General features: G+C 33.4%; 2 protein-coding genes across 2 annotated transcripts in view; one reads left to right on the top strand and one right to left on the bottom strand.

The window, feature by feature from the left end:
- Window positions 1–22,300, top strand: part of LOC133180905 (uncharacterized) — a 78,095-nt gene that overhangs the window by 9,773 nt on the left and 46,022 nt on the right. The gene's annotated exons all lie outside the window — the stretch shown is intronic.
- On the bottom strand, window positions 850–21,467 carry LOC133181127 (uncharacterized). Its single transcript, XM_061315668.1, has 5 exons — window positions 21,276–21,467; window positions 5,862–6,020; window positions 1,958–2,078; window positions 1,540–1,622; window positions 850–909 (listed from the first exon to the last, which is right to left on the bottom strand). The coding sequence occupies exons 1-5, from the start codon at window positions 21,465–21,467 to the stop codon at window positions 850–852; spliced, it is 615 nt and encodes a 204-aa protein (XP_061171652.1).

Below are 22,300 nucleotides of genomic sequence, written 5' to 3'. Positions count from 1 at the left end.
CAAATGTAACATTTAAAATACATGTACTGCAATTGGAACACAAACATTAACATACCAATGTCAAAAAATTCCAAGGTACAAAAATTCATTTCAGGTTTTTTAAAATAATTTGCATGGGAGGCATTGGGTAAGAGCCCTAGAATACATATGAACTGTGCAATAATCTTTAAAATTTAAAATTAATGAGACCTAGTGGGTGTGATAGAGTTAGGGGTAAATTTTCTCAAAGAGCCTTTTCTCTGATTGGTCCTGACATTGCCAAACTAAAAATACAATTAGACAAGATCTGGTCCCATATTTTCTACAATAGCAAATTACTAATTTAACAATTTGTCCTGTGCATATGACCTTATATGGACCTGAATACTTTATCCTGACAAAATTATTAAAAGATTTTTTTTTTAATTTTTTTTTTTTTTTTTTTTACAAATTTCTTTTCTTGTACAATGGTCATAACTTCTATCTTAGGTTTAGGAACAAACTGACTGAATGATAGGCAATACCTAATATCTTTAATCTTATGAACACAGAAAACCATTTAAGAGGGATAGCTTTCTTTTAATTGCGGACCTTTTATATATTTCTGGCATTTTGAAAACAATCTTTGCATCACCTGACATTAAATTCAGATAAATGTGTTCCCTCCTTTATAAGTCACTTCCTGAACTTACACAAGGAAGAAGAGTCTGAACTTGTCAGGAAACAATCTGTGTCAGTCAGAAAATTACATACAGGAAAGTTTATCAGGACACGAATCAATAATGCTCCCTCAAATGGAATTAAAGAGAATGAGACTTTTGTTGCTAATATACTGTCACTTTATATTATGATAATTTGGATCCTGTTTTATCAAATAGCCAAAACAGGCACTGGCTTAATCTCATTTTTTGGGTATTTCTCCAACAGAACCTAAAAAAATGAACTTAAAAATTAAGGAACTGTTACATAATTTGGCTGTCAGGAGATGGTCTTCCAGATGTGTAAATGACTGCATTGCATTGAACATCTGCTGACTTTATGAGGTACTAGGGACAACTATTCACTTCAATCCCAAAAAAACTATACCAGGATCCTGTACTTCACATCTCTATTTTCCATCTGCTTTTAAAGTCTTTGGTATTTTATGACCTAAACTTATCATGCCTTAAAATCTCTGATTCATTTAAAAAAAAAAAAAGAACTTGCTGTAACCACAATTATATACAGTCAAACCTCGTTATTTCAAAGTCGATGGGACCAAAAAAAAATTCAAGATATCCAAGGGTTCAAAATATTGAGGGTACTAAATTACTTAAAGAAAAAGCACATGGGACTTCCAAATGACTTTGACATATCCATGGTATTCGAGATATAGAAGTTCAGCTGTATTACATTTGAGTAATGTGTTAAAAGTTATTTCCCTTTGACCACAAAATCTTTCTGCACTGTGTGTGCACTACAGGAATTTTTGTGTCAGAGTTTAACTTATCTTGTCACGGCTTATTTACTGCTCACCCATCCCTCTAATCAAAAAAAACACAATCCTTAAATTGTTCTGACCTGAAAGAGCTGTGCTCTCTGACTGCATTTTATATTCTCTGTGTTTATTTGGTTTAGAGCATTTAACTGGTTACACAACGTGTCTGAATAAAATCACTCTGATCATAATTTATTATAAATAAATATCATTCAGACATTCCCATCCTATTTGTATTTCCTAGAATTTGATAAGGGGTACATAGATGGTAATGACATAATACCCACTTATGGAATGGATTGGATATTAAAACTTTTTTGAAAGTCGATCTCAGACTTCCTCCTTCCAATGTCCTATTTGAACTAAGAATCAGTGGTCAATTACCTATTTATAGAGGTCATTGAGTGAAAATTCATGTGAAATAAAACACATACTGGCTATGGGGAATAAGAAATTTCAGAATGCTTTAAGGAATGAACTATTGTTAAACTTGGTACAAACCTTCATCTCCTGAGGTTTCTGTACAGGACAGAGGCACCACCTGGTACAGGGTGACGGCTACCAGGGCACCCACACACAGGGACCACCACACCATCACTGAACTCCATGGTGTGGAGTCAGACTAAAAAAAAATACATGTCGATGAATTTACAGATAAAAACACTTAAAGTGGAAATAAAATTTGTAGCTGCACTCATGGTCTCCAACAATATCAAAAACATGACTGTCTCAGATCATACAGTAGGTGAATATGGGGCACTTCTTTAATTGTCAATTATACACTATGTTCATTTGCAAAAAAGGGAAAAAAAGAGGCCCATGGCCCACATCGCTCACCTGAGAAGCTTTTGCCCTGCTGTTCTTTACCTGATTTCCCCCTTGTAATACCTATTGTGGCCCTGTCCTACCCCCAGGGGTCATGATTTGAATAATGTTGAATCTACACTACCCAAGGGTGCTTCCATTTCAGGGATAGACATTAACTTTCAGATTCACTTGCCCTTCGGGCAAGTGATCTCGAACTTTGACTTGTCCGAATGCTAAACTTGGTTGCCCAAAATTATGAAAGAACTTAAGAGGAGTCTTATTAATTACTGTAAACGTTATGATAAGAAAAAAATGTGACCAAATACACTATACTGTCAATTTAGCAAGTTGAGCTACCTGAAAAAATGTCGATACATGTTGCATTTGTACATAGATGTATACCACTGTACTTGTAAATATAACCTGATAACACACACTGCCATACAACAATAACCCTCCGTTTCCTTTTAATAAAATTCGTATTTTTAAAAATTATTTTCGGTAGGATTCTTTTGTGATTCGTGATTTTCAGAGATAACTGTGAAGCAACGCTTAAGGAAGATAGTTGCTACGAAACATGCATCTTATCATCATGTCTTGATCATGGTACATCGTGTTACACTGTACTTATATTCTATACTTGAATAAATAAGCTAATTTCCTAATAAGAAGTTAACGAAATTTTCTTAGACATAGAACGTATTTACTACGAAAGAAAATAACGAACCCAGTTTTTAAATGAGCGGTATAATCCAGAAACGCTACCAAGGAATTCCGAATGCAAAAACATTGTCAGTCAGGTGCGTGGCTGAAATCAAGTGTTCAATTTATTGTTTTATTTATAAATTAATGTAAACTAAATAAATATGTACATTTGTATCAGAAAAAATTCACTTGCCCGATTGGACAAGTACGTCGACAATTTCACTTGCCCGAACTGAGAATTTACTTGTCCCGGGCAATCGGACAACCGTTAATGTCGATCCCTGCATTTAAGTTTCAGCTTTTCTGGCCCAGTGGTTCATGAGAAGATTTTTTTTCTTTTATATTTCAATGTAATACTTGGATTACCTATTTTTGCCCCATCCTACCCAAGGGGTCATGATTTGAACAATTTAGAATCTACACTACCCAAGGATGCTTCCACATAAGTTTCAGCTTTTCTGGCCCAGTGGTTCTTGAGAAGAAATTTTTTTTAATGACCCCACCCTATTTTTGTCTTTTCTTGATTATCTCCCCTTGGAAGGGGGTTTGGCCCTTCATTAAAACAATTTAGACTCTCCTTGACCCAAGGATGCTTAGTTCCAATTTTGGTTAAAATTGGCCCTGTGCTTCTTGAGAAGAAGTTGAAAATGTGGAAAGTTTACAGATGGATGGACAACAGGTGATCAGAAAAGCTCACCTGAGGTTTCAGCTCAGGTGAGCTAAAAAAAAAACTACTTGAATAAGCTGAGGCAATCTTTTGGGATGATTACATTTTATATTAATTTCATACTGCATAAAAATGCCAGAAAGTGCACAAACTGCATCATTATTATGATTTCCATTATGGTCATGTTATTCAAATGTGACCATTTATGTGTCATAAGCTGTTAAAATTGAAAAAAAAAACCCAGAACTTCTGCGAGCCAACACTCCCCTGTATTCATTCATCAGATTCTCCAGAAATAGTGCTTATGTGAAATTTATGCAAATTATGATATTTCTCTCAAGGTGTGTAGTACTGAACTTGTACAATTTTCAGGAAATTATCAACTTTATTGAGACACAAATGACTTTTTAGCCATGATAAATGAATTATGCAAAAGTTGTAAACCAAACGGAGGTTTTTAGAATGAATTTCCTATTGATGGTCATTTATAATGCATGCCACATTGTCACACATAAGAAATTCATTCAAAAAGTTTCCATGTTCACTGCAACCTGCTACTTCCACATATTAAAAATTACCAAGCCAACCACCCACCCATCCTTCTTTCCCTCCTTTCAAAATAATCTCCACCATTTAAGAATTTTCGGAGTTCCTATATTAAGAATGTTTAGTGGCATAACATTTGAAAGTCAATGAAGGGAAAAGTACATTATCTATAGGCTGTACATTGACACAATTTCAAAGCATCTTTCCAATTACTAAAATTTAAGCCTCAGTTTCCAGAAATAGATATTATACTTTTCATTTTTTTCAACTTTTCCTTTACAAGTACATTCATACCCAGCCTTTACACAAAGACTTTGCATGAAACACATGGGCTTCCATTTGTGACTTGCATGTATTTGTGGGATTCCTTCCGGAATTCCTTGAAGTTTATATAAAAAAAATAATAATAATAAAACTAGAGCAAAGCTCGTTGCTGGAGCAACAAGCAAGTCTTCCGTCCAATCAAGCAAAGAAAATGAAGGGCAGAAATGCAAATAAGTACGTAAAAAAGAACACCGTTCTGAAGAGCATTTGACTTATAATGATGTGAAAAGTCTTCAGAGTTTTCATCTAATTACAAGGTGATATTTTAAAAAAGAATTCACTGGTAACTACTTCCGGTCTGACCGGAAGTGATGTCGATCGACGAAAAATATTATACTATTCATTTTTTTTAAACTTTTCCTTTACAAGTACATTGAATTTCATACCCAACCTTTACACAAAGATTTTGCATGAAACACATGGGCTTTATATCTCTATTGACTCTAACCATTCAAATTTGTGCCAATACCTACAAAAATAAGCCTTTTCTGCCTACTTCGGGTTTTAACCGGTTTAACCAGAAGTGATGTCGATCAACAAAAAATGAGTTTGGATGCTACCGGTGATTCAAATTACCCAATTATGTGTTCAAAACTACAAAAATATACAGTTTTTGACTACTTCCTGTTTTACCGGTAGTGACGTCATTAGACGACTTTTGACATTTTCACCAGCTGCCACTTGTTATTTTGAACAACTCTGTTTCAATAATAAGTTACAAATTTTTAAAAGTTATTGAGATAATGAGAAAAAACTTTCGACCCCTGTATAGATCCCTTATTTTTAGGGGCCAGCCCCTTTTTTGTTGATATTGGTTGAAAGATCTTGTAGTTTTGCACAAATTTTGTCCTACACGTTTTAACAAATTATTTACAGGTAAAGAGATATTGAAGAAAAAGCGTTCAAAATTTTGAAATTTTCGATATGCCTTTTTTCGGACCATAGCAAATGCTGACGTGCGGCATTTCCGGTAAAAATGAAATGCGTTACGCATATCTACAGACATAGGTCTATCATACCGTATACCATACGTCATTCTCTTGCTTTATTAATCAATTTCAAGGTCAAAGGTCAAGGTCACTAATAATGGTAGTATTTAAAACACCTCATCCTGATGTGTGAATGTAAGATGTGTGATATGAGTTAAGTTAGAAGATGATCATTAATTAGTTCATCCTCAACAGACCTAAACATCAAGGCAGAGGTCATTCTGATAGTTGTATTTAAGTGACCTCAGGTAGGAAGTTTGAAAGATGCAAAGAAGACAGAGCAATTGTCAATTCATACATCTGTTTTGCTTTGCTCTCTCAGAGTTAACAACCCTTGCTCTCCGGTGTATAATTTTATAAAGCCTACCAAATGTACAGTAACATTCAGTGTATCCCTGCCGTGGAAGCTACTGGTGTGGGACAATGACAGTGACCCTGACTGTGGTAACTGAAACTGATTCTCCTCCGTCTCCACAGAAAAAGAGAGAGGATCTCCTGGGTCTCCATCCTCCAAAATCACGGAAACCTACAAAATCAATTAGTACCGATTATATACATTGTATTACAAATCAACTGTTAGGAACAACAAGATGTAATATTTCCAAAGATAATAAAGAGGGTGGCACTGAGGTGGGGGGGGGGGGGGATAGGAGGGTAGTATGTGCTACACTGCAGAGAATATCAAAGGACTTTGAAGTGAACTCTTGTTGTTAAGAGTACCAGTATATGTGTTATTTTGTACATTATTAGATGGATCAGTAGATAGTACTGTCTCTGAAAGCCAAATCTCTTGCGATGCATCTGAGTTGAAAAAGAGATTGGTCTCCATTTGTGTTTTCTGTCATGTCCTAGCTAATCATTTCATGTTTGAACAAAGAATTTTTTAAAAATTATCATATACAAATTTTCACATCCAGGACAAATAACAGCAAAGCAAAGGATGTTTACCCGACCTCAATCTACCTGTGACATTCTATAAATAAACAAAAATAGTGACAGGAGAGCAAAGAAACGTCCATTAAGAAGAGACACTGAAGTTGTTCCTGTCCCTGACAACAGTGTTATAACTTGTGTTTAAGGGTCTTTAATCAAGCCTGTCATTACTGGTACAATAGACTTGGCATTACTTTCTTATGGAGACATTAACTTAATATACAAGGCATATAATAATATCATCTACGTATACATGAATTAATGTGAGGTAATTATTACAACTTCCTTTGATGATGAATGACTTTATGATGAAAAATAATTTTTTATTCATCTGTTGTTGTTGTATTTTTCATAAGTCAGCTGAATAAGTTAGGAGAAAAAACTTGTCCCTCAAGCTCAACACCCCCCCTCCCCCCCCCCCCCCCCCAAAAAAAAGAAGTTGTTACAAATTTGAAGGGATCACAGCATAAAATGCAAAACAGAATATTGTACAAAATTTAAAAATAGAGGAGAGATTTATCTTTTTTTCACTAGCTAAGATCATGAAAAGAATAAAATAAAATTTATGGGTCAAATGAATGAGACTTTAGAAATTAATGAAAGGCACTGAAAAACTGGTGGTAGAGTATGTTCTTCAAAGCTGATCACAATATGTTCGCCAGAACTTAAATTAATTACTACCAATGAAAAAAAAATATCCTTGGTAACAGTAAATCTGATTAATTGTTGAAGACTGTCAGTAGATGTTTAAATTGTACTCTAAATGGGCCAGTTTATCTAATATTTTCCTTATAGCTTCTGGGCCAGATTATAACAATTACTTACATCTTGAGCAAAAAAGCTTTAAATTTAAGTGAAATAAAATAGAAATCCTAATCCTTCACATCCCTAAAACTATCATTAACAAGCTCTTATTTGAAGAATTCATGTTGCTGTTTATACAGACACAATGTACTTCTATAATAATTATTTCAACAGATGGTATAAAAAATATATAAGATCTAGCAATAATATAGACTAACATGCTTGATCCTTATGATAACCATTCAGTGTGCTATATGAATGATGAGAAGACATTTCTACTGATCCTTCAACACCCATCCTGTTTTCTTTAGGTCCCAAAATCATAAGGAAACTTTTTGCAAAAATATAGATGCTCCCTCAGAACTATGAAATAGGTATCAAGAAAAAGACTTATTTTGCAATAGCTTGCCAAGGGTGTCATCACAACGGGGGGGGGGGGGGGGGGGGGGGGGGGGGGCAAAAGCGGGAGACATATTTGGGGTTTCATTTTAAAACATGGATACTGCAATTCTTTCTATAATATAGGGGACACCCATCTCTTATCCATAACTCCTCCTAAACCACTGAATAAAATTTCAAGACACTTTCATGGAATCTTTAATACATAGTGATTTTGTGCACCTCCTATTTTCAGTTTTGATCCGAGAGATATTTGGGGTTTCCTGTAGAAAAAAATGGACACTGTCATTCTTTATTTAACATTGAGGGGTATTCATCTCTTCTCCTAACTGAATAGAATATAATGAAACTTTCATAGAATCTTTATTACATAGTGCCATTGTGCACCTGTTATTTTACATTTTGATCGGAAAGATATTTCAGGTTTCCCATAGCAAAACATGGACTGTGCCATTTTATTCAATAAAGGGAGTACCCATTGTGTTAATGCAACTCCTCCTAAATCCCTGAATGAAATTCAATGGAATGTTCACAGAATCTCATTTACATACTGCTGAGAAATGCACTTTGCCATTATACTCATGTGGGTGGGTGGAGTGGGGTGGAGTATCATTTTGTGAGCTCTGTGCTTACAGTCCCTCTAGTTTATATGGCAATAAAAGATTAATCCTATTTTCATTTAAACAGAAAACAAAAGTCCTAATTTTGGCAATGTCTAGGACCTGTGTGTCTACACTGTTTTACCGTCTAAGAATACCAACTAAAAAGATTAAGAATGGCCCTATTTTTTCCCTACATTTACCATTTTTATTGCAAGTCAACACCAAACTCACAGATTCCAAGACAAGACTGGATTTACGACTGCTGATTGTATAGACACCGGGTATGTAAAAAGAGATCTATACTGACAGGGGACTTTTTCTTGCTGGTGTCATGAATAGAAAACTTTATGTAAACTTGGCAGACAGTCTTCAAAATTTTACAAATGTTCAGGCAGATTTATATCTGTCGAGTTGTCTTTTTATGAACATAATGGATGCCATCTAACTGTTCTACACAATGACATCCTGTATAAAATAGAGTAAGGACGTGCATGATACAAATTCATTTCTGATACTACAGGTGTAGAGTACACAAAAACAGCAATTATCTCAAAAGAGAGCTTCTTTTTTAAAAATCCTGACTTGGTAAAACTGAATCTTAAAGTAAGGAGCCAAACTTTTTAATTCATTCAGGTATCAGTACCCTCATGATTTTAAATAAAACATTTTCCCAGTAGTTCAGATACTGTGGAATATTACATGTTTATAAGTGCAATAAATGAATCCAAGTTAGGTCAGAAAAAAAGTCTCTTGATCGAAATTAAACATTCATGTCTCCTTTTGCCAAAAAGAGCCATGGGTCAACAGAATGAAACATTAAAAGCTAACACCCTGTGTCACCAACAATTCAGGCATCTCTATTTAGGTCTGTGGCATTCTAAGTCAGAATATATAGGTTCTACAACCATTTGTATCATCTTGTCTTTGCATGGATTTGTTTACGGAGTCTGAACATGTAACATCCAATAATCAAATTAAGATAACACAACCTTCTACGCCAGATCCAACACCTTTTACTGGTATTTTTCTTAAACATTATCTTATAGCTGTTTCCAAGTCGCATCAACATGATATTTTATTCATGTCAATCATACCCATATCTCCCATTTAGACTGGCCATGGTAAGTCTACTTATTTTACTCATGGGATTCATGTTCTAGAGCCCTTTGGCAATCTGGGCTCCTTATGAGCAAAATAATTCACACAATCAATGCCAAAATATACATCAGGTATGTATTATCAAGGGGGGGGTCTCCCTCCTCACTCCCCCCTCCACGAATAGTCTTTCACTGCTATATCATTAATGGAAACTTTTATTTGAAGGCCAAATGCCCCCCTTCTGTCAATAGGAGAATGCCTCCCCCCCCCCCAATTCATTGCAACCCATAGATTTTGTGTCCATTGTACTTCCACATACCTGTGGCTGTCTATTATAAAATTCTCTCGGTCTCGCAAATGAATCACTGAATATTTATTAAGTGACACCAGATTCAAATTGACTAATGAAATCACTTTGTGGCAATTTTGGGTATGCTAACATGGTGGCACTCATAATGAAATTATGTTTGCTATGCACGGCAGATTTATTGATAAAAATATGATAGATCCTGAAGAGGCCATTACAATATATTCTAAAATACTTACAAACCTTAACATTAAAAGACAGGGTTGGCAGATGTTGTGTGAATATGCTTAATTAATAGCGTCATTTGTTTAGACAAGGAAATTCGAACCTAACTTGATGTACAGCTCACAGTTATGGTTACATCCAAATATGACAGACTGTTCATTTTCAAAGGACAACAGATTTCCGACTTGAAGCCTCAGATCATTATTCCCCTATTTGAATGTGTGTCATTAATATTTATGGGAGGATTTTGTAGTAGAGAGTCACAAAATTGTGGAAATTAAATGGACATGAAATCTCTGGCTTGTGTTGATCCCCCCCCCCCTCCCCGGCTTTTTTGCTTCCAAGCTTTTTTTCTTTTGCTAGTCAATCTTGCTTTTCAACAATCCCCCCTTCCCCTTTCCCCCACTTTGAAAAAGAATGCGTTGTCCCTTTACATATAGATATATACATAAACATACATATGGTGAATAAGACAACAATGTTAGTTTACAATGGCAATAATTAGGGTTGGATACCGGTACTCGGTACCAATACCGTACCGAATAGTTACTTTAAAAATACCAGTAAAATACCGTTTCATTTAATACCGGTACTTGTAACGGTATTCCTTAATCTTATAAACATTTTAATACATTCAATATGATTTTAAAAAAAAATTCCAGACTCGCTAAAATCGAATTCTCCGCGCATTGAAAGGCTAGGCTAATTAAAGAAATGGATGCTTAGTACCATTCTTGCTTTCGACTGTCGATATTCGAGGTAAATTAATACGTATATTTAAAAAACAAATTAAAATACATTCACATTAATCGTGTTTTAGATTTATTAATAAAAACTGATAATAAATGTAAATTAAAAGGGCAAAAAATATGATGTGCATCTCTATCCATTTTCTAATGCGTCGTCGTTTAGAGCGACCAAACAAAATAAGTCCTGACAATCCATTGAATCGGTGAGCCCATTTGTGATTATGTATCCAGTCAAATTAAATTTGTTTGAGATTCAATTTATTTGTTTAGTTCATCATTTATTAAAAAGTTAAAATATAAACATAGTTTATAAGCTCATTATTTAGATCATAACATTGAAGGATTGGTGATTGGTGAAAACACATTTGTTGTAAAATGAACCATTTCTCATTCATCAAGGTAAAGTACCGTATCGTTAAAAATACTGTATCGTTTCAAAAATACCGGTATGGTATCGTACCATTTCATCCTTAACGGTATCCAACCCTAGCAATAATATGTCCCATGCCATGCATCTGATCTCAATTTTGGACACCCTAAAAATTAATGTACATATATCAGTATATGGTATTTCCATTCCATAACAATAACAAGAGGCCCAAGGGCCTTAACGGTCACCTGAGTACAACAATTTAGAGGATCCATAAACTGATAAATGAAGCTTTAATTGTTACCCAATAGCAAGAAAATTAGTATGATTAAGATCAACAAAATAATTGGTCTAGTATCTTTCTATCTGCCCCCCATTTATCACTATTACCATGCAGACTTTAACAAAATGTCTACATTATTACCCCTCACACTGGCCTCACTTGGCCTTTGAAGAACATTTAAGAAGATAAGTTATTTTTGTTTCATTTTTATTTATCTAATATTTCCAAGTCTACCTGATTATTAAAACTATGAAAGTACTTTTTATATTATACAATAAATGTTCTTGCATAATTCTCTTATTCTATTAGCCTTTCAAATACATTATCTACAGTGATTAATTATCAAAAGTGAATGGCAAAGGGGAATAACTTCACTCAATAGAATACAAATTAATAGAGCCCTGGCCAGGACCAGAACACTTGACTAAATGGTCCAGATGTTGAAAATTTACAAATTTGGAAGAGGTATCCTCATCATCATAACTATGCAATTAGTTGAAGATTTTCAAAGAATTCACACATTTTCACTATATTATCAAATAGAGCCCCCCCCCCCCCCCCCCCCTCAGAGAAACAACAGAACCCCTAGGACCACAAGTTTTAAAAATTTTGTAAAAGCATCCTTGCTCATCATAACTATACACTTGTTTCTTTGCTTTATAACAAGGAGTAGAAAAAATTTTTTGAAAGAAATTATGAATTTTCACTATATAATCAATAGAGTCCCCCCCCCCCCCCTTCACCAGAACCCCTGACCAAGGGGCCATGAAATTCACAATTTTGGACGAGGCAGCCATGCTCATCATAACAATGTACTAAATTACTTTATTTCATACCCATGAGCAGAGGAGAAGATTTTCAAAGATTTAATGCATTTTCACTATATAATCAATAGAGCCCCACCCTAACACCAGAACCCCTGACCCAGGGGCCATGAAATTCACAATTTTGGAAGAGACACTCTTGCTTATCATAACTATGTACTTAGTTAGTTTATTTAATACCCAGGAGCAGAGAAGAAGATTTTCAAAGAATTAATGCATTTTCACTATATAATCAATAGAGCCCCACCCTAACACCAGAACCCCTGACCCAGGGGCCATGAAATTCAAAATTTTGGAAGAGGCAGCCTTGCTCTACATAACTATGAACTTAGTTAGTTTATCTAATACTCAGGAGCCGAGTGAGAGAAGAAGATTTTCAAAGAAATAATGCACTTTCACTATATGATCTATATAGTCCCACCCTAGCACCAGAACCCCTGACCCTGGGGCCATGAATTTCACAATTTTGGTAGAGGGCTCAATGCTTATTACAATCATGCCAGCAGTTTGACTGCTTGATGTCCAGGAGTAAAGAAGAAGATTTTTAAATATTGCATTAATTTTGGTGGTTTTAGCCCCACCCCTCAGGCCCCAGGGGGGCAGGGACCATGAAATTCACAATTTTTGTCCCCCTTCACCCATAGATGCTATATGCCAAAATTGGTTGAAATTGGTTGAGCGGTTTCAGAGAAGAAGCTGAAAATGTTTAAATGTTAACGCACGTCGCACGACGACGGACAAAAATGGATAGCAATAGGTCACCTGAGTGACTCAGGTGACCTAAAAAGGTCCCCCATCATATGAATGAAGAAACTGGTATATTATATGTCAAATAGCTTCTTTTTCTTTTTTTAAATTTGCATAATATCAGATGATACCCGATGAAACAGATGAAAAATACCTTATTTTCATTTTTATTTTAATATATTTTAATGTAAGACACCCCTTTACACATGATCGTTAAATGGCAGTTCTCGTAACTGTCCATCTGATTGGGTGCTTATAGGGGTATATATATGTTACACAGTGCTCTCCAATAAAATGTTCATAGCATTACTCAACCAATAAACATGTACATAAAACAGCTCCCATTCTACAAATTTTTATTATATAAAATGGTAGCTTTGAGTGCTTGATTGTTTATATACCATTGCAAGTAGAATCATTATTAATACATGTATTCATTTTAACAGATTTGTGAAAAGCTAGAATATATGTTAAAGTTTTACAATAATATTGACTGATTTTGAAAACAAAATATAAATGGATTAACTTTTGTTAAATGTTGGTTTATATTAAATGCTATTTTAAAGCAACAGACTGCAGAAATCCGTTGTATAAAATTGTTGTGTTAATAAACCATGATTAATGAAATCTTGGATTAATCCCTCACTGTTGTCCTGGTGGGGTTTAACTTTCTATGCTTTTCATTCATAAGATTATGTTAATACTCTTACAAAGTATTTTAAATGTAAATTATAAAACATATTCACACATCATATTAATTAACAAACAGATTATAAATTTGTTGTTTTTCCATTTCTTAAATATTGAATCATTATGCTCATGTGCATACAAGACTATGTTTATTTTCAAGCTCTTTATTTTTATTTTTATTATGTGTATACATGTATGTATCACCCATGTACAAAACCCCAGAAGCTGATATATGGTACACATATATCCATTTAACCAATTATTAATCTGAATAAAAGATTTAACCTTTGTTGTTCTCCATTATAACTTTCAGCATCACTGGCATCAAATTGGGAATAATTGTATTTTTTCAGTTTTTAAATATCAAAGTCATTAAAATAATTGTAGCTAGCACAATAAGTCGTAGATCAGGTTCGGATAATTCGATCTACTCCATTACCAGAGTAATTTCTTCAACACACAGAGGGAATTTTATATATCTTACTGATATACCTTTAAATTTTAAACAGATTTAAACTTTAATCCAATTTCAAATACATGTACATGATGTATGAGCTTATATTCACTTGTTTATTCATAAAATATTTGTTTCAGTAATAATTTCTTAAAGTAAATGCCAAGATATTTTTTATATTCTATGCTTCATTACATGTATAAGAATAATTCGAATATATACGTATTTTTTATGAAAATTTTGTTGGCTTGACTCAGAGGGGAAAAAATAAATAAACGTTTTAAAAAACATGATAAAATGTCAATTTATTTCATCACGTTCATATAAAAAAAAAAAAGAGGTGAGTTTGCTAGCAGCAGGATGCAATGAATACGCTTGATTGTCCTACCACCATTTTTTTAAATTCTCTGATATACCACCCAGATAAGAAATAAAACTCGTGCAGGAGATGCATGCAGATAGTCTGTCCTGTATCATAGCCAGACATTTTTGTTGGTGGTGTAATTTTTTACCCTTTGGTGTGACCTAATAGAAACATTTGATGCAATAATTGTGTTCCCCCCTCCACATGAACCAATGACGACTCAGTAAGACAAGAAGCCCACAGAGGTATTTTATGGTCTTTTACCTTTATGGGGATAAAGTGTTTTATAGGGAATGATAGGATCTAGTGATATTAATAATGCCCCTAACCACATAATGAGAAGATTGTCTATGATCTCTAGGTTCACAGTCTGACCTTTCACATTTCAGCTACATATTACTGCATGCTTTTACTAGCTGTACTGAATTTACCCCTCAAAATTGAATCTGAAACCCAGGTCTTTCTCTTTTTTATCTGTTCTCTCTCTCTCTCATGTTCATGCATAATTTATTCAAGACCCTAACATGTTCCTTCACTAAAAATAAACTTTTTTTTTCAAAATTTAGTTGTCAAATAACTTGAAGATAGCTGATTTGTAGATATTTCCTAAAATCAACAGAAATTCATTTACCTAAAAGGCTGTCGAAAGCTAATTCTATGTTTAATGTTTTTGAAGAAATAGGCACTTTGAAAAAAAATAAGCAAATTGGCAATTTTTAAAGTTTCTATTTCAGTTTGCTTTTCATTTTAGCTCCTAAAAAATGTATTCTGTAGAGATAGACAATATGTGGCCCCTCTATAAGGTATATTTGAGCTGAGCTAGATTCTTATTTAAACTGACAGATTTTCTGAAATTGATCATTAAACAATAAGCCTTCATTATGTACAAATATTGATTTCAATTCAAGTAGATCTATAAGTTTATTTTTGTTTGTTTAATTTTTTCTCCCTCCACGTAGGTTTCGAAGTTTATAGATTAAATGAGAATTAATTTTAGCCAGCCTAATTCACAGTATATATAATTCTTAAAGCATGTATCTTACTATATATACCATAATACAAATGTATCATTTACTTAGAGTATTTGTTCGGGACCCTTTGTTAGTGTTGTACCAATAATCAGAGAACATCGATTGTCGATGAAAAAATGCTACCGATTCTGATGATCGAACATTATTTTTCATAATCGATCATCGGAAACGTACTTCTTATAAAAAGCAATCCGAAATTATCCGTTCCCAGTTTAAAATTTATTTCTTTGTAATGAAAGAAAAATGGTGTCTTATTTGTTATAAAGCCAACTAGCACAAAGCAGAGTGATTAAGAACCAAAAGGTGCATATATAGAAAATGTAAAAGAAGCAAAACAACAAAGAAAACAAAATATTATAAATTTTATATATTCATATTAAAGAAATAATATGAAATACTGGTAATAGTCTGCTTTTTATATACTAAACTGACATCCAGTTATAATCGGTAAAATCACATCGAAAGCAGTAACCGATTCCAACCGATGATCGATTACGAAAATTAACCGATGTCCCATCACTAGTATTTGTCAAGTTTTACTGAAGACAGTATAAAAATTTAAAACTGCTTCATATTTCACTGATGTTACTCTTAATTGGAAAGGAAATCTTGTAGCAGAGTCAGTAGTCATAAACGATTATAAAAATTATATTCATTTGAAGTCCCTTAATTGACTATCTTTATATAATCCTTTGTTAAAAATATCATTTATTAAGCAAGAAATATATTTCATAAAATGATTCACATTGCAAACTTGAACAGTAATTTATAATCCAGCAACATGCCTACTTAATTACACATTCAAGAAATGAATGGTTTTTAAGGCAGCTCAATTCATTCAAGTTTTGTACTGAATTCATTAGTCGTGGGGCTGAGTAACTCAACAAAACTGATAAATTATGTACATACGCTTATCAGAAAGCAAACAGTTAAGATTTTGCACATTTAATTCATGTGCATGTGTCATAGGGATATATATCTAAATACCCACAGAGAAAGAAATGTCTAAATCATTTAGCATGTTTAGAGCTGGTCTAGCCATAAAACTTTTGAAATCCGAAAAAAAGTGTGGACACACCTGAGATAAAGATTAAAACTTGATAGTATGTGCATAAATTAAAATACAAAATTTCAAGTGTCACCCTTGCTCTTTCATTGGAGTGCCGACAGGCCTAGCAGGATGTGTAAGAATCGTCAACAAAAGTTTATTAAAAAAAATACCTTCAGACCACAAAAACAACAATATAGCACAACGTCAAGTCATTGACTGTTGTTTAGGCTGTTTATAGAGTCGTAGACCAAAAAATTCAAGTGTATTTCAAATCCTAGTTGACAGATGTGACCTTTCAAAATAAAATTTAAAAGGACACCTATCTTATCATTTTTTACGACTAAATGCGTCCAATTTCAGCCTCGTGTCACTAGGAGAGTAGTCAATAAATTAACATGTCTTCCATCCTTCTCAACTTTCACAATTTTTTACCATACATTTAACTTGCTCAATGCTTCTGATGATAAAACGGGGTTCTGTCTTACACAACACACATCCAATATAAGATAAGGTTTAGCCATATGTACCAATTACCAATCATCCTCTAATAAGGAACTCAGTAGAAAGTAATTTGGACAAATTGATTTGGGTTTCAGATTTCAAACAATTCTTAAACAAAACATAGTTTTTAGAAGTTTTAGTCCCAAAACTGCACACTAAAATAACAAATCTCCATAAAAGTGACCATTTTTCTGCATTGGTAAAGTTTTAGGAAAACATGGGTAAAAAATAAATTATGGAGTACATGTATCTTCAGTGGCCAAGGAGACCTGCAAATATTTTGCCACAATCTTTTAAAAGCTGTTAAATAAGAAAAGTATGAATATATTTAAGATTGTCCAATGAAATATGGGGCTTAGATCTCAACTGCCTATTTTTTTGCATATCATCTTAGTTTTGTCTGTCACCTTGGTTGAAATAGATGGGGACCACTGAGTTTCCCTTCAAAAGCATCTGCTTTGCGTGTTATTCAGATCAGCTTGACAAGAGGAAGTGTTCCGATCTTTTTTTTTTATTTTCTCTCTCCGTAATTCCAATTCAATGGGTGCATTTAAAACCATGTTAGCATGATCTGTGTGCTTCACTGGGTATAAACACATATTATGTGTAGATTGAGGATGTTCAAGACTGTCTCTCCGCCATGTCTTAAATCACAGCTATATTGAAAAGGAACACAGTTTGTGTTTAATTACTCTGTATTGAAAAGGAATAGAGACTGCATGCATGTACACAAAACAGATGTACAATTTATAAACTTTAAAACTTATTTTTTGAGAATTCAGTGAAAATAAAGCCTAATCTTCCACATACCAGTTTAGGTGAATTCTGTTAAAATATTTATCTACTTAGGATACTGGGTATGACATCAATGGTTTAACTACATGGAAGGTAAAAACAGGTACTCTCTGTGGTAGGATTGTAATAACTAAGGTTATATGGAACAATTCACACAGACTTAATTCAATTGTAGTTTAGATTCAATCGTACATATATGCAAGTGTAAACAGTCATTGATGCACAAAAAAATGGAGGGGGGGGGGGGATGGAACATGCTTTTTGAACCAAGGTCCAAGACCAAAAAGTTAAGACTATACCTTATATTCAGGATTTGATCATTAAATATGTGGAATCTTTTCTAAAAATGACTATGTAATATATTCCGATCATAATGACCATTCACCAAGAGTTCGTGACCAACCAATATATAACATTTCACAGTCTTTTTAATTTCATGTTATCTTGCAAAATCAAAAGTACTTAAAGTAACTTAAAGCATTAAGCTTAATTGGTAGTCTCCATTAGGGAGCCATTGATGTTCAATAAAGATATCTTTCTCCAAATAAGGGATAATTGATTAAGTTAAATCATTCAATGTTGTACATACAATTTCTTAAACAATTTTAACTTCTTTCTTTAATTCTTTATTATAAACTATATTTTTGCACTGCTGCTTTAATAGCCCTTGCAACATCAGTAAATCAGAGATATGCTAGAACAGTTGAACTTGGGTATCTCAAACTTTTTTATTTCGAATACCAATTAAGAAAATACACATGTACCCACAAGAACATTTTCTTAATGAATTTAACCCTCAACATCTCAAAGACTCAGGTATCTAGAAGTTTTTCTCAGTCCCATCAACTATGATATAACAAAGTTTGATTGTATATATTATATAGTACTAAGACTACTATGAAAAAAAAGAAGACTTTTATAATTGGGCCCAAAGGTTACAATTACCGGTATACCAAAATGCGAAACTAACAATTAGAAATCCACCTGGTGACCAAAAGCCTACAGCTATACTTATTGTGCTTTAAAAAGATTTTGCAGGATATCATTGTTATTCTAACTGGACATCTCTAGTAACCCGATATATAGGAATATATTACATATTATATAATTCAACATTTCTTTTTTTTAATTTGAAAGTTCCTCATGATGTCAGTATTCTATACACCTGAGATTGACTGTAGAATTGTGAGGATATCATTTTCAAACACTTTCTCTTCTCTTTGTGAAATCAATGAGAACGCTCCTCTTCATTTTTTTAATTAAATGATGCTATGTCATCATGAGTTAACTTCTTACTTTAAAACGGTGATAAATGCAAGCTGAAAGCATATCAAAGGAGGTATTCATCTTGAAATAATCCTTTTAAAATAAGCCAAAGAATAGTATAAAGGCCATTATGGTGTACACATAGTATGTATGGATACAGAAGGTAACTGAAATATAAAAGACCATAACTCCCTCCCGGTGGACTCTCAGAGAGGCATATTTTTGAAATTTACACTCTGCATTTTTGAAACTCTAGTTGTTACCTGTTTAATTATTCCATCCTGTAACCTTGACATTTTTTCCAAATGACCTTAATGACTGTTCATATGCAACCTTGGTATGAACTATGAAGTACATGCATCTATACAGATAATACTGCTTTAGATTTCATAACTGATCTGTTGCATGGAAAGGAATTAAAGACAGGCATAAACATATTTTGGATTTTGTGACCTTGACCTTTTCCAATTGACTTTAACTTACAACCTTTCATTGGCAACTTCTGTAATTTACTACTGCTTTAGTTTCTATCACAGATCTATTGCCTGGAAACAGAAAAGAAGAGATATCAAAAACTTTAGAGATATATAGAAATTCAATAATTATACATCTTTCTCTCTATAAGGAGGAATGGAGAGTTCTTTAAGTGAACAAGTTCCTCTTTATTAGTTTACTTTTCCTTCAGTTTAATCACAGTATCATTTTCTTGAAAGGAAATTTTAAACTATTTTTTTAGTGAATGTTTTTATTTGTTTATTCATTCCTTTTTCACAGCTTGCCACTTCTTTTTTTATTACAAACAGACTCAGGAGCTCCTTGAATTTCAGATTTTGCGTGCCTATAATTAATAATCGTGGGAAAGTGAAACTTTACACACATGCAAAAAAATATTGGCCAATTTGCAGCAAGCACTGAGACATTAGCCAGAATGACAACCTTATCATTACACGTGCAGCCTTTCGAAATGTCAAGAATTTTCACTGACTAAGTCTACATTGCAGAGTCAAAATAGCCCTTTCTTATGTTGCTACCTTACTACGAACCAAGAGCAATTTATTTCGTGAGTGTACAGGTAACATTAATTATTAAGTGTATAGCTATAATCAGAGTCAGTGGTTCACTTAACGTTTTACAATTAAATTTGCATTTTTTTTAATTTTTAAATTTCATAATCATATTTGATTTTTCAGAGATTTATATTACCTGAATGTTGGTATGGGGGAGGGGTTTCTAAAAACTTAAACAAGCGAAAAAATTGGAAATTTCATCATTTTATGAGGAAAATTTTAAAAAATAAGGGATCACATTTCCACGTTATCTCAACGAATGGGAAACGTAGAGCAAATAACAGCATAGTGACATGATGTGCACAGTGAGTGCATTTGACAATCTCCCCACACCTACAGAGCCCTTTTGTCTAAATTACTAAATTTGCCAATGTTATTAAGCTAGGGACATGCATTTTTAGCTACCATTTGAGGTTCTACCTTTATTTTCTCAAATGTTACTCTTTCACAACTGTATTTCTTGTAGTTAATTGCCTCTTCCATTATTTTACTTTTTTTTCTGATAGAAATTCAATGTCATAGACTTTGCGTATTTGTTCCCATAGCTTTTACAGTACATTTTATAGAAATGTAGAATTCGATCCATTACAAAGCCCAGGTCAAACCACACTAAAAAGAAAAGGATGTATGCCTATGACCCTGTCTCCATCAATTCTGATGACTAAACAACATCAAATTCACTACTGAAATACTTCAAACTAGGAATTGGTACTATTGTAAAAATGGCAATCTTGAGAAAACCAAAAATGCTTTGCTTTCAACATGTTTAAGGGAATAATATATAAAGGAATGAGAGGGGATGGGGGGGGGGGGGGGATATCTGACTGACAGTTAATGATTAACTTATTTTTAAGCAAAGTAATGATCATAATCATTACTTATAAGTTATATGATGATAACTACATACTGTATGTAATATGAAATACAGAAATTTGTTCTATTCCATCATTCTGTGTAGCACTGATGATTTCATATTGTTGTCAAGGTCCTTAAATGCTGAGAAATGCTAATGTTTGAACTGTGTACAATGACAGCACTATCTAGTAGAGTACCTGTTTTCAGGTAAGGTTCACAATATTTAAAGGTTAACAATCGGATGTATCAATATTTATGTCACCCCTTTGATAGTGGTTTTGCACTGCTTTTGATATTCATGATCACTTTTTTTTAAATGATGGACAAACCAAACACATATATAGGTCTTTAATAATTTGTACTTACCTTGGAATTAAAAATTAAATCAAGATTAACTAGTCTGTCGTAATGGGGCACATGAAGGGTTTCTCTAAGACTTTTAAGTCTTTTACGTTGGTCATCTTTAATATTTCCTTGGCCGTCCTCATTTGAAGCAACAGGTATCTGCTTCAGGTGTCCTGATGAACGTGTGCCGTATTCACAGTGTCTAACCGACATACTAAAATAAGCGGAAGTTCTTGCGTATCGAAGCGTGTAAACATACCCAGAGAAGAACAAGTACCTGATAAATTGCAAGGTGAGCATGATTACTGACACACAAACATGATGAATTAGCGTAATTATCATTCTGCATATTCCGCTGAACAAGTGTCAATTGTCTGTATTAAAATTGTATGAATATTTAAGGAGAAATTTAAAAAACGCAATCGTTTGCTCACATATTTACACATGCATGTAAAGTTTGTACATTGTTTATAGTCCACAATAGATATAATTATTTCTCTAAATGGCAAATATTGAAAATTATGATACAGAACAATGTCATGTATGCTTCGGAGTTTTATATTTAAATGTTGAGGTTTGAAATTACACAATTTAAAACACCTCTGTCATTGTAATCACTGTATGCGTCGTTTCAAACGAGATTGTTCGAATTGTATTGTTCGTTCCTAAAGTAACGCAAGTTGTACTGGTATGTATTTGAACAAACAGGAGATCCACAAGTCTTGACAGTCATCTGGGTACCTTAGTCCATACATACATTTAACCTTACAGTCAGAGTGTTTCATACTTTCATTTAAACTTAATTTTGGCGTCTAAATTTGAGAAGAATTAACAATATTAATAGTTTTCAATAAAAGGTAAAAAAAAACAAAACAAAAACAAAATACAACCAAACAAACAGACAATAACAGAACACACACAAATAAATAAAAATAAAAACAGAAAATATTTAAAAAAAAAAAAAAAAGAGAAGAAAAACAAACACACACCCCCCAAAAAAACACAAAACAAAACAAAAATAAAACTGTAAACACACGACGGACGTC

This window comes from Saccostrea echinata, unplaced genomic scaffold (genome assembly GCF_033153115.1).
Source record: "Saccostrea echinata isolate AGI-Se365-2 ecotype Australia unplaced genomic scaffold, CSIRO_AGI_Sech_v1 ptg000008l, whole genome shotgun sequence".
In the NCBI taxonomy this organism is placed as follows: Eukaryota; Metazoa; Mollusca; class Bivalvia; order Ostreida; family Ostreidae; genus Saccostrea; species Saccostrea echinata.
This window is presented reverse-complemented; position numbering and strand designations above follow the sequence as displayed.